Raw genomic sequence first — 13,474 nt, 5'->3', positions numbered from 1 at the left:
TCAGTCTCACACCCAGAAAGCACATGTCCTGAGAGGGTACTAGACTGGACTTTATTTCGTTCACAGAATACCCTAGGCATCTTAACACTGCCATCACATACTGTAAATGATGAAGAAGTTCGTCCTTTCCTTGAGCCAGAATCAGGCAATCGTCCAAATAAGGATAGATTTGTATTCCTCTTAGCCTGAAGAAAGCTACCACTGGAGCCAGAACCTTCGTGAACACTCTGGGCGCAGTAGATAAGCCAAAGGGCAATGCAGAGAACTGATAATGAAAAGTCCCAGCCCGAAAACGCAGATACTTCCTGCAGCTGGGCCTGATAGGAACATGAAGGTAAGCCTCCTTGAGATCCAGAGTCACCATCCAGTGATCTTTGCCCAACAGAGGTAAAAGCTGTTGTAACGTCAACATTTTGAACTTGGGAATGTCCAGATATGTGTTGAGGATAGATAAATCCAAAATTGGTCTCCACGTGTTCCCTTTCTTTGGTACTAGAAACAGGCGAGAATAAAATCCTAGGCCCACTTCTGGCAGAGGGACCGGTTGTATAGCTCCTATTTGAAGTAGTAGAGAAATCTGTTTGTGAGCCTCTAGTCTTTGCTGAGGAGGAACGTCTGGCATGCCTTTGAAAGGAGGTAAGGTATGGAAATAAAACTTGTAACCTTGGTGTATGATATCCAATACCCATTTGTCTTGGGTAATTAAAATCCAATTTTCCTTGAAGAGTGCCAACCGTCCTCCCAAAGGTGCTGCCAGGCAAGAAGGATCTGGCAGCTGAAAAAGTAGGTCATTGGGCCTGTTTACGAAAGGACTGGCCCCTGCCCTCACTCGAAGACTGTGCAGGTGAACTCCATGTTCTAGGTCTGAAGGAACTCTGAGCTCTGCCCCTACCACGTCTAGATCTACCCCTAGACTGAGAATCAGAAGAAGGATACGTCCACCCCTTAGCAGGCCAATTTCTACTAAACTTTGGAGGCTGAACTTGCAAAAAATCTTTAACAGTCTGCATAGACTTAGCCTGGTCTTCCAATTTCTTCAAGACTGACTCCACAGGTGGACCAAACAACACTTCAGACTGCAAAGGAGCATCCAAAATCCTTGTCTTAACATGGTCAGATAAATTCTGATCCTTAAGCCAGGCGTGCCTGCGAAGAACTGAACCAGTGGCAGCCACCCTAGAAGAGGCCTGCAAAGCATCAAAACCACACTGTAAAGAATGCTTACCCACCTGTTCAGAGACATGCACCAAATCTTGTAATTCTTTACAGTCAATGCCTTCTGCCAGAGCATCCACCTTAGATTTCAATTGCGAAAGAAGAAAATTTTGATATTTCAACACATGAAACTGGCAATTCAAAGCCCTCATTGCTAAGGTAGAAGATGTATAGACCTTCTTTCCCCATCTATCCAAAGCTCTGGCCTCTTTATCTAGAGGAACCGGATTCTTTACAACAGAGGCCTTAACACCCTTAGGTCCCTGACTAATAGTTTCTGGGTCCGCCCTAGGACTCTTATAGAGATATTTATGAGCCTCAGGCACCCTGTAATACCTATCCGGTTTAACAGGCGCAGGAGGCATTGAATCAGGATTAAGTGAAGCCTCTGAAAATACATCTTGCACAACATCCAGAACAGGGGGTATAGCTAAGGGCCTATGTTGAGGTAAAAACAAAAATTCCCTAAGCCTTTTCCGTGAATCAGAGAAGTCCTGACCTTCCCACTTAAAATGTTCCCTCATAGAATGAAGAGTCTCTGAAAAAGAAAAATCCTCTGGAGGAGAAGCAGAAGGAGTGGAATCTTCTGCATCAGAATCAGAATAAGGAGTGTACTCCTGCAAGTCTTCAGTCAAGACTCAGAAACATCGAAGCCTGTTCAAAACTTTCCACCTCTGGCTCCACCCTAGGCCTCTTATCAGGAGGGGCAAAGAACCTCTAATCAGAGTAATCAAATCTTCTGCCATTTTAAGCATGTGCTTCTTAGGCACAGACCCTGCTGAACTAGGACTGACACCAACAGAAGCTAAACCTGGCCTGCCTCTGGAAGAAGCCTTGGAAACAGAAGAAGAGGGTCTAACCACCCTGGGAAGGGAGGGGAGTACAGAAACCTGAGAAGCCCCTTCAGCCTGACCTGCCTCGTGAGAGGCCACATCCTGCAAAATCAAAGTCTCCCCCTGAGACTCCAGAGAAACCTCCATCGGAACCACCGGTTCCACTGAAGCCTCTAAAGAACCGGCGTCCGGAACGGACGACTCGTCTTGCCTGGGTTTAACCGCTTTGTCTTTGCGCTTCTTCGTGGAAGCGGGCGTCGGAGTATCCGACGGCATATTATAATTGCACCGCTTACCGAAGACCAGCCTAGCACAATCCAACCTTCGCTTAATAGTGCGCTTACTGAACCTAGCACAAAAGCAACACCCAACTACGTCGTGCTCAGGCCCCAAACAAGGAATGCACAAAGAATGATAATCCCTATGCGGTATCTGTTTCCCACAAGAAATACAATTATTCACTTTTTCTGACATCCGGTAATACACTGAGGCAAGAAAAAAACAAAATATTCCCCAACGGGGTACTTAGCCAACTTGGATTCGGTCTGAAACTCCGAACTCGAAAAATTTCAGAATGCCGAACGGCACTTGCAACGCTGCTTCTGCATCGGACCATGCGGCAAAAAAGACTGAGGATATGACGTCGGTCATGCGCTTTTATACCCTGACGTCCTGATGTCAGTTTTAAGCGCCTTGACCGACGTCAGCCTAATACTTTGGTATTCGGGCCGACCGAGGACAGCGGACTACCCGTATGTAAGGACTGCAGCAATGTGAGATGAAGAACATCTTTTTTACCCCATCTCTCTAATGCTCTAGATTCTCTTTCAGAGGGGAGGGGGTTTTTGGCAGAGGCAGTTGCTACAGCTTTGGGGCCCTGTGAAATAGTTTCAGGATCTGCAATAGGGGCCTTATACAAGTGAAAGTGTGTGTCCGGGACCCTGTAATATCTGTCGGGCTTGGCAGGGGCCGGTGGAAGAGAGTCAGGGGCAGTACAAGCATCATTATATGCATCATCAACAACTGTTAGTACTGGAGGAATGGCTAAAGGCCTATGCTGTGGTAAATGTAAAAAGGTCCTTAGCCTTTTTCTTGAATCTGAAAAATCCTGGCCCTGCCATTGAAAATGCTCTCTCATAGCATGTAAGGTTTCCCCAAAAGAAAATTCTTTAGGAGGAGAGGCAGAAGGAATGGAGTCTTCTGCATCAGAATCCTCATAAGGAGAATATGGGCCTTCTGGAGGGTCTGAGGTTTCTGAATCATCCGAGGAAGAGTCTGTAGAAACAGGATCCGGGGGCTCAGTTCTAGGCCTCTTCTCTGGAGGGGGTTGAGAGGCCCTGTCTGGGTGAGGTTGGGATCCCCTGATCAAAGAAATGAGATCCTCAGCCAGGCTGAGCATTTGGGAACTAGAGGTAGGCCTGTGTGAGTGGGTTTTAGCAGGCAAGGCCTTAGAAGATTTAGCTGCTTTAGCCCTAGAAAAAGCCTTGATAGACATAGATGCAGGGGGCCTAGCAGCTCCACGTGCAGGAGTAGATATGTCTAAAGGAATAGTATCTGATAAGTCCTGGGTGCCTGCTACAGCAGGGGAAATTTCAGTAGCAGATTCAGCCATGCTCTGTGAGGCCTCGGCTATCGGAGGCATGCTTTTGGCCGAAGGAAGAACCGAGGACTCGGTTTCAGCCGAAACCGAGACACTCGCGGTTGGCTTAACCGTGGTTTCAGCCGAAACCGCAGACCGCGAGTGTCGGTCCTTTTCCTTACGCTTTTTAGCTAATTGTGAAGTCGGAGTCTCCGACGGCATTTTGTAAGCAAAAGCGGGACCAAAAAACTCCTCTGCAAACTCCGACCGACGTCTAAGTGTCCGTCGGTTGAAGGAAGCACAGTCTAGACAAGCTGATACGTTGTGGTCTGGGCCTAAGCAAGGAAGGCAGTAAGAGTGGAAATCCTTATGAGGTATTTGTTTCCCACAAGTTAAACAATTATTTACTTTTTCTGACATCGGCTGAGGCAAGAAAGAGTCCCCAACGGGGTACTTAGCTTTTTAGAAGTCTTCGGTAGTAGAAATCTCTGGATCTGACCGACCGGCACTTGTGAACAGCTTCTGCTTCGGGCACCACGCGTCAAGAAAGACTGAGGAAAATGGCGTCGGCTGATGCCTTTATACCCAATACACAGCAGCTATGACGTCGGGTGAAGTGCGACATCAGCCGAGGCCAGACCCAGACTTTGGAATCCGGCCGACCGAAGGGCTGCCTGAGGCAGGACAACCCATATGTTAGGACTGCAGATGCATCCTTGAAGGACAGCTACAAAAAAAAAATGGAAGGTATTTTTTCCCCAAAGGGAACTTACTTGTCCAGCAAAGGAAAGCAGATGCTTACTGTCAGTCCTCAAAAACCTTACAGGAGCATATTCTTTAGCAGCACTAAAGCTCTTAAAGGTTTTGTTCCCAAACTTCTCTTTCAGTCGGCTCATCTCAAGCTGCATGACAGTTTGGGCGAATGAAAGGTGCCCTGAAGCTTTGGAAGCTCGTCGGCTGCTGTATTCTTTTGATGTATCAGGTAGATGTGGGACATTTCAGTGTAGACTATGTAAGACTTGTCAATATATTTGGAGTTGTTCCTCTTTGGTACACTCACAAACTAAGCAAGAAATTAGTTTTGATTTTTATGCTGATTACAAGACCAAGAATTTAATATATTACGCTAAATGCACAATGTGTGAAGCTTTTGACATTGGGAAGACAAATTCAATGTTTAAAGAAAGGATTCTAGAACACGTGTGGGACATATGTAATCAGATGAGTACAAGTGCATCAGCTCAACATGTTACAGAGAACGTGAGCAGGCACAGTTTTAAGTTTCTTGTATTAGAATTAGTGTCTGAAAATTTGAGGGGTGGAGACTAAGAATATTACTGAAAAGAAAGAAATTAAATGGATACTTCTATTGAAAGAAAATGTACTTCCAGGGCTGAAAAAACACGTGTCCTTGAAGCCAGTTCTTAAGTCTTGGCCCCTTAAACATTAATATTTAAATGTCAGAGAGGTGTGTACCTTTTTCAAGATACTACTGGTTCTACGTTTTCCATGTCACTGTTTTAATATTCATGTTTTTAAAGGAGTGTGTTTTTACAGAACATCTTTACTGGTCAGTTCCTTGCTCCAGTGGGATGGGTTTTTAGATCGGAAGATTGTTTTCATTGGAGAATGTCTTTATGAAATTTTTATATATATGTGAGTGGTTTGTGTAACTTTTTACATGGTCTGAAGAAACCGTTTTTTTTTTCTGCGAAAGCGCTTACCTTTCTTTACGAAAAAGTTTATTAAAGTTTTAAGCCGTGGTGCCCGGAGCTCCAGTTTGTCTTTTACATTTTACTGTTTAATAGTGTTCCGGCTTTTATCCGACTACCTGTTTGCTTGGGGAATTAGAAAAAATAAACAATAAAAGTATTAAAAGAAGTTTGAACAGGGATATGAGTTTTTATACAACAAACGAAAAAATTAAGTAAGAGAAAAAAAGTTTTCTGAAGGCAGTAGATGTATGGTTAACACAAGATGCGCAATGTGACTCTGTATACAAAGGAGTAATTACAGTTACACATAAAGCAGAAAGAGAATAAACAAACTGAAGTCCCACTTGAATGAGTAGGTGGTGGATCAGGTGGATGTAAAAGATCACATGGCACTTATTGAAAAGTGAAGGGGTCCTTTATTTAACAACGTTAAAAAATGTACATATTTACAAAATGTATATATTTACAGGAATATATACACACATTCGTCATTTTTAACATCCTCATTGTTATTCTTCCATAACTGTCCCTACTCCTACAACCAAAAATCTAATTTTTCTCAATGTATCTGCCAAAATCCATTTCTCATTAAACAAAATTTCATTCAATCTTTCATTCCAAATAACACACATTACATACATTTTTATCTACTCTTCTTACATATTTTTTATTGCTCTTATAATATCCAGCCATAATCACATTCATATCTAAACTGATTATGTCATTAACATTCTTCACAACTTTTTCCAGAACTGCACCACAATTACATTTCAAAAAACAATGCTCTGCAGTTTCCACTTGTATGCAAAACGAACATGCTCTTTAAACTTTTTATATGGCATATTCCCCTTTACTGGCAACTTATTTATTATCAGCCTCCATAGGAAATCCTGGCACTAACTAGGTACACCACGTTTTCCTTACTTTAATGACTTTAATAATTTTCTCTTGTTAAATTTCCCCATGGATTTATATAATATTGTTGTACAACATTACTATACCATATCCTTCCGTCTTTCTGTGTATCATCAGTTTTTATTTTCCATTTTAGCGTTTTTCTTGATGATTTTTAACTTTACCATTTACATATTTTTTTGTCCTTTTCTTATTCTCATCATTTCCCAGAATTTCTGCATTTATATTTAAACATTCTCATTGTTAATTTCTCATTCTCTTCCTTTACCACTTCAATACTGTACACAAGTTTAAAGAAGCAAAACAAACAACTGAATTTAGTAACCCTCATCCCCATTCATCTTCACTCGTACAACACACCTCTTCTTACTGGGTTTAATCTTGAACCCCGTGTGATGATGTGAGGTATTGCCAGCTATGCCAGAAGAAGTAGGGCAGTGGATGTTTAACATATGCCATATGGAGTTTTGTAAAGAATGATGTCATTTGAACACCAGGCTGATTTATACAGGTGCTTGTGTTGAAAATGCATTTTTAAACTGCTTGTGTTAAAAATGTACCAACAGTGTGTCTTTTCGGACAGAAAAGAAATACACCTGTATGTCAGACTATTGTAACTTGAAATGAATATATTGTAACAGACGATACTGGAAAACAAGAGGTTAATCTCAGTCCAAGTCAACATTAAAAAATAGTCTGAAATTAAATTACCTCTTCTGATTGCAGCCAGGGAAGAAATGTCTGTGAAAACCAGGACTAGGAATCCTACTGTGTTGTCCTTATGGGTAAACTAACTGTTACCCTGGAAGGGTGGAAGTTTTGAATGGTTTTATAGCTTCCAGATGCTATAACACCATCTTAGCAAAGCTCTATATGTGTGTGTGTGTCTGTGCGTGTGCCTGTGCGCGTGTCTGTGCATGTGTCTGTGTATTATAACACATAGGTGCTAGAATTTAGTTCAATTACTAGTAAGGGGGGGGTAGTGTGAGAACCAGAGTCAGATGACCAGATGTATGTGATGTTCTGTAATCCACCACCAGAATGATGTTTTAATACTAGATGAGACAGAAGTCTCAGGGCAGTCTGTTTTTGAAACTCGACAAGGAAGACCACTCACCCACTTCATCGTGTCTTGCTTTAGTAAGTAACCAGGGAATAGTAATTTTTTAGATCAGTCAGGAAAATATAGTGAGATTAGTTAAGTACTGTTTTTCTGTAACAGTGTGAATCTACCATCTGTGTTATTTTTAATATTTCCTGTGATTGAAACTTTGATGTATATTGTAAATAAATATTTAGTATTTTCATGTTCTTTTATAATTTATTATTAAATATATTTAAACTTTTCATTGTGGTGGGTCTTTTAGAGAATATTTTAACAGAGTATTTCAATTTATTTGGTGACACTAGGGTCGCTTCTAAATGCCTTGATGCATTGTTCAAACACTACCATTTGAATTAGTATTAATTTTACTAAGTATAATTGGATACCCTGGTAAGAGCCTTAGAGTAGCTGGCTTTGGAGTATTCTGGTGGCAGTGTCTAATTTACAGTCTGGGCAGAGGGGGCATATCTGGTAAATCTATGCCAGCCTTTCCCAGGGTGGTGTGTGTGTGTGTGTGTGTGTGTGTGTGTGTGTGTGTGTGTGTGTGTCAGCTACTTGGAGGAAGGACACAGAGCACCGGTTTCACAGACAGGGTGATGGAGGACTTGGCTTGGAACATTTGGCTGAGAACTCAACTCTACAGCTGTGTCAGTGGGAATCTTATTTAGGCTCTGGACAGAGACAGATGGAAACCCAGCTCCAGGATGGAGTGTGTTCTTTGTGTGCTCTTAAGGGAAATTGTGATTTGTTCAGAGAGCTACATCTGGAAATACTGTGGGTATCCATTCTTGTTCCAAGTGAACGTCCCTCATTGGTGTCTGTGGTGAGGATTGAGACTCCTTGATCACTGGCGTAGAAAAGGGACGCCACACCCCATATGAAAGAAAATAGCAATTACACATTTTCCTTTTCATATTTTTCTGGGTTCATAAGCATTTGACATAACTGCCATTCTCCCATTAATACAAAATTCACCAAAAGACGCTTTTTCCTCAATTCTAATTTACAACATCCTCCACAGATGACAATCTCTTTCATTTAATTTATCAAGCCATTCAATTCCATCATAACTGTCATTTTTCCCAAATTGTATCCCTAGCACAAGCAGTCCATTCACTGAAAAATACACCCCCCCCCCAGTTTTTACCATGTCACCAAAACCTTTATTATTATCTTTACTCAAGGTCATTCCCATTTCCTTTAAAAATCCATTCAGACAAACCAAAACTTCCCTCATCCATATTTTGTTCTTAGCAACTACAACTATGTTGTTTGCATGTGTCACAACTATCTAAATCTGCTGTTAGTTTGACATCCTCAGAAAACATAACCAACTAGGTCATTTCCCCTTTTATACAAAAAAATCACATGACTTCATTTAATTAGACATTTAAGTTAAAAAAAAAAAATACTAGTACTATTCTAAAACCATAAACATCTCATTCCTACACCATAAACCTAAAATTATTAATACATCAAGTACATCATATTAGCAATATAACAAATTGAACCTTTGCTTCAAGACCACCCAACCAAGCCCCTTAATGAAAAAGGATTCTCTAGAATGGTCAGTGAAAAAGACTTGTTTCTCAATGAAATAGCAACTCTTAAGAGCATGTTATTGCCAAGAGGGTACACTTTGTCCTTTACAAAGACTATTTTTCAAGAAGTTAATAACAAGAGAGATGAAGGAATTTTTTTTCTCCTACATTAGGGGCTACATCTAATGTTAATAGTGACAATGGGACTGATGGTAGTAACTCTCACATTCTATGATTCTTACATTCAATCCATTATATGGAAAAATAAAATAAATATTAAATTCGAATTGGGTGTTATTTGATATGGAGCAACAATTTAAAAATAAGCTTGGCGACCATCCTGTCGTGGTTTATAAGAAGGATAAATCACTCAAAAATTTATTAGAAAGTGATATAACTAGAAGTACTAAGGGGAGGATGGCAAAATGTGGACACGGTCACCAATGTCCACATATGATGGAAAGAGAATCCTTTTTCATTAAGGAGTTTAGCTGGGTGGTCTTGAAGCAAAGGTTCAATTTTTATAACAAAAATATTTTTTATATAGTGATTTGCCAACAGTGCCAGAGTTTTTATATAGGGAAAACCATTAATTGTTTAAATAGGCGAGTGTATCAGCATTTATAGGATATCAAAAATCCTAAGAATGCACTTTTTAAACATATTAAAGGAAATCCGGGGCACAGAACAGGTGAACAACAATAGTAAGGGGGGGGCCCCTTGGACACTTTTTTGGAGTATCGAGAATTGATGTGGCAGTTAAAATGTAATGTGACGTTCCCCCCAGGGCTTAATGAAACTGTCAGTCTTTCCAGTTACCTTAAATTGAAGGCAGATTTTCATATGTGAATGCACATTTTTATTTAATGATTTTTAGTAACATAATTAATTTTTAGGTTCAATCTTGATAACAGCAAGTATGTATAGATTTTGTTAGTCAGGATTATATGCCTCTGTTGCTAATATGATGTACTTGATATATTAATTTTAGGTTTATGGTGTAGGAATGAGATGTTTATGGTTTTAGAATAGTACTAGTATATTTTTAACTTAAATGTCTAATTAAATGAAGTCATGTGATTTTTTTGTATAAAAAGGGAAATTACTTAGTTGGTTATGTTTTCTGAGGAAGTCAAACTAACAGCAGACGAAAGCGCTAAAGATAAAGAGTCGTGTTGCCTGTGTGTCGTTTTGCTCTGTCTTCTTTTTTTTTTATATTACCTGTTTCATACTTATACATAACATCCCACAAACCACTATGTCCTATTGTATTAAACGCCTTGCTGAAATCACCCCCATTAGTTTCCCATCCTCCTTTGTACTTGTATCGTACAACCAATAACAATTCATTAAATCCTTTCTCTTTTATATCGTATATATTTTCTTCCATAATATCCATCATCCTTCCTTACATTTTCCTCTGCATTATTCTCCTAAAAATGTTATAATCTGGGTTATTTAGTGTGATGGGTCTCCATTTTTATTTCATTCTTCTCATCTTTCTTCCATATATATTTTAATATTCCACTATTACACTCTTCATAAACAAACCCTCCCCTTCAAGTACTCATTCAGTACACTTACAAAATACTCTGTCATCAATTAAAAATACTTTTCGTACTTTTTAAAAATTCAATCCACCAATCAGAGCAGCTTTTATAGAAGTCCTTCATGGTTATATGATCTTTATAAGTGCAATACTTTGCATTCTCCAATTTCATCCCATAATTTCTCATTTATTCTTTTTATTCCCTTTCCTAATTAAATACACTTCCCTTCTTCCATCACGTCCATCCATACTGATAAATGATTTGAAAAACTGCCATAACAGTATCACTATCTGCTTCTCCCAAGCTTTTCGATAACTCAAAATAATAAATTTGAGGTCCAATTTCCCAACCTTCAATAAGTCTGCCCACAGCTTATTTCCCATATTTCATAACTTCTTGTAATTTTTTTTTTTACATATTAACCTTTCTTTTTACATTTTCCCCTTAAATCAAAAATACAGCCTCCTGCAATTATAATTTTCATGTTAACCACCGCACAGTCTATAGTTAATGTTAAAATTCTATAAACGTGTTCACTCCAGCTCACATCCACAACAGTTAACCTTCTCATTCTTACCAACATTAGGTCCAGTACTTTCACTTTTTTTAAAATATAACATAGCCACTCTAGAACAATGTTCACTTCCTAAGTTCCATATATTTCTAGCCCACAATTTTTGTTTGCAGTCTTTCTTCACTTGTCAGGAATCTTACATTCTCTAACAGGATAGCATTCACATCACATTTAGCATACAATTCCAGTATCCCTACTATTCTTACAGTGTTAAAGGAAAACTCTACATTGGAACTAAAAAAAAATCTATTTTTCACTCTGGCTGTTTTTTGAGCTATTTTAAAACCTCAAAACCACTCTGACTGCTTCTTATAAAATTGTAATGTTTTCTGCAAAGTGGCTGCCAGTGGGACTTGTCATATCAATGCGATCTTGTTTTTCTTCAAGCTTTTCTCTTTTCCATAATCCATTTCGCATCTTCTTTATACGACTCATGCTAGACATAAGGAAGTAGCAGTACATTCCCATACCATTGACATATAATGAGATTAGGTGTTAAGTCACTGTCATCTTGTATACCTTCTGTAACAGAACTGCTTCTTTTAGATTTCTTGAACAGTCCTCATTTGTATGCGTCTCAGAGCTTATTCTGCAGTTTACTAAGGAGTTGTACCGCTGCAACCAAGAAATAAGTAGCTAAATGACAGACCTTTGTACAAAGTACCCCATTGTATTCCAAGATGGATTGACAGTCCCCTTCCCATACACTTTGGTAAATGTGTAGCTACTTTACAAGAATTACAAGAAAAAATATTTTCTGACTCTTCTCAATCTCACAGACATCTCTGATACTACATTAGCAAACATGTAAAGTTTAAAGCTTAGTATTTCAGTACTGTAATGCTGCTCGTGTAAATTTGTCAAAAGAGGTGACAACTGCCTTTGAACCACTAATTTAATTGCTCTGTTTTGCTATGAAAGGCATGACTACATTGAAAGCAGCTTGAATCAGTGTACATTCTCTTCCACTCTGCAATAAAGACACTGGAAAACAGTTTCACACCATCTATTTTACAAAAAACGCTGAGCTCCAAACATCAGCAGGACTAATTATCTGTATAAGAATGTCAGCAGCAACTCAGTACACATTTCTCTGTTTTCTGTGGTACATCATACAGGGTTTGAAAAATTCCTCTGCAAATTATGTAAGAAGTTAAGTTAAAAAAGTAGGTAGTCTTTCCCCTTATTTGATTCCAAGGCAAGTAAATGAAAGTTTTATACAGTACAAGCTGGTTTCTGCTACATATACAATACTGGAACCATTCTGTAGGAAGAAAAGCAGCCTAACAGTTGAGTTCAACTGTAGGAGAAGGTGAAGTTCTCCTTTAATAAGGCTGTTCTTATTTACTGAAAGTACTCTAACTTTGCGTTTCCTTTTTTTTTTAAGTTTAGGGGCAATATTTTTAAACTTTCATTTTCTTATTTAACTCTTTCAACAACCAAATATTTTTTTCCCGTGTTTATGTACAAATAATGCTTGATCCTCCGATTCAGATTTTTCAATGGCTAGAGCTTCAAAAAAATATTAGTATCAATCCTTTCTCTTGACAGAGACCTCTTCCAGCATGCACTCACTCTGATTTTCCCCTCCATATATTTTTCTTCTTCTACAGAGTTTTCTTCTCCTAGTTCATCTTCCCTCTCAGCCTCTTGCTTCCTTCCTTGTGTCTGTTTTCTTCCCTTTCCCATTCTTTTTCATTTACTGTTTGCTCAACAATCCATCCAAAAGTTTTTTTGTTTTTTTTAAACACAATCTGCATTCAGACACAACCTTCTTGCTATATGACCTCTCTCTGCACACTGGTTACACTGTGCATTGTCACAATCATTAAATAAATGAGAAAGTCCACATAAAGGAAACACAATTTAGGCTGGCCAGCACATATTAGTTTCCCTCTGTGACCAGCCACAAGAATAACACTTGGCAAGTGTTTCACCATATTTTTTTTCCACATTTGAAAACCACCACCACCCTCCATTCCTTAAGTTTTTTTTATCTCTAACTTTAACAATATTGTCAACAGGTGTGGTTTTGTGGAGGGAAGGCAAACATTTGACAATATTAACAGAACACTGATGATCCAGAGGGAAGCAGAATGTAAGACAGTACAGCTTTTATTGGTAGGTCTTGATGCAGAGAAAGCATTTAACAGTATATTGTGACTTCATGAGCAGGGCAATGGAAACATTTACTTTCCCTGATACAACTCTAAGGTTGATTAGAAAAATATACGAGGGATCAGAGGCGCAAATTAAAGTGGCTGGGGTCCTCTCTGATAATTTCTGCTTGAGTAGAGGAACCAGACAGGGTTGTCCACTTTCACCTTTGTTGTTTGCGTTATATTTAGAACCACTGGCAAAGAAAATAAGGGACTCGAATTCAAGGATATAATTGGTATGGTAGTCAGGAAAAGCTGGCTCTATTTGCAGATGATATTATTTTATAC

General features: G+C 39.1%; 1 protein-coding gene across 1 annotated transcript in view; it reads right to left on the bottom strand.

Moving 5' to 3' along the window:
- The window catches only part of LOC122803239 (breast cancer type 2 susceptibility protein homolog), a 675,913-nt gene extending 663,197 nt beyond the window's left edge, over window positions 1-12,716 (bottom strand). The window contains exon 1 of the mRNA XM_044072837.1: window positions 12,603-12,716. Coding sequence (XP_043928772.1) covers window positions 12,603-12,716 — 114 coding nt within the window. The remainder of the gene's footprint in view (window positions 1-12,602) is intronic.
- Between the last annotated feature and the right edge of the window lie 758 nt (window positions 12,717-13,474).

Source organism: Protopterus annectens, chromosome 5.part1 (assembly GCF_019279795.1).
Source record: "Protopterus annectens isolate FY-2018-M chromosome 5.part1, PAN1.0, whole genome shotgun sequence".
NCBI classification, from domain to species: domain Eukaryota; kingdom Metazoa; phylum Chordata; order Ceratodontiformes; family Protopteridae; genus Protopterus; species Protopterus annectens.
Note: the sequence above shows the minus strand (reverse complement) of the source record. Positions and strands in the feature narration are given on the sequence as shown.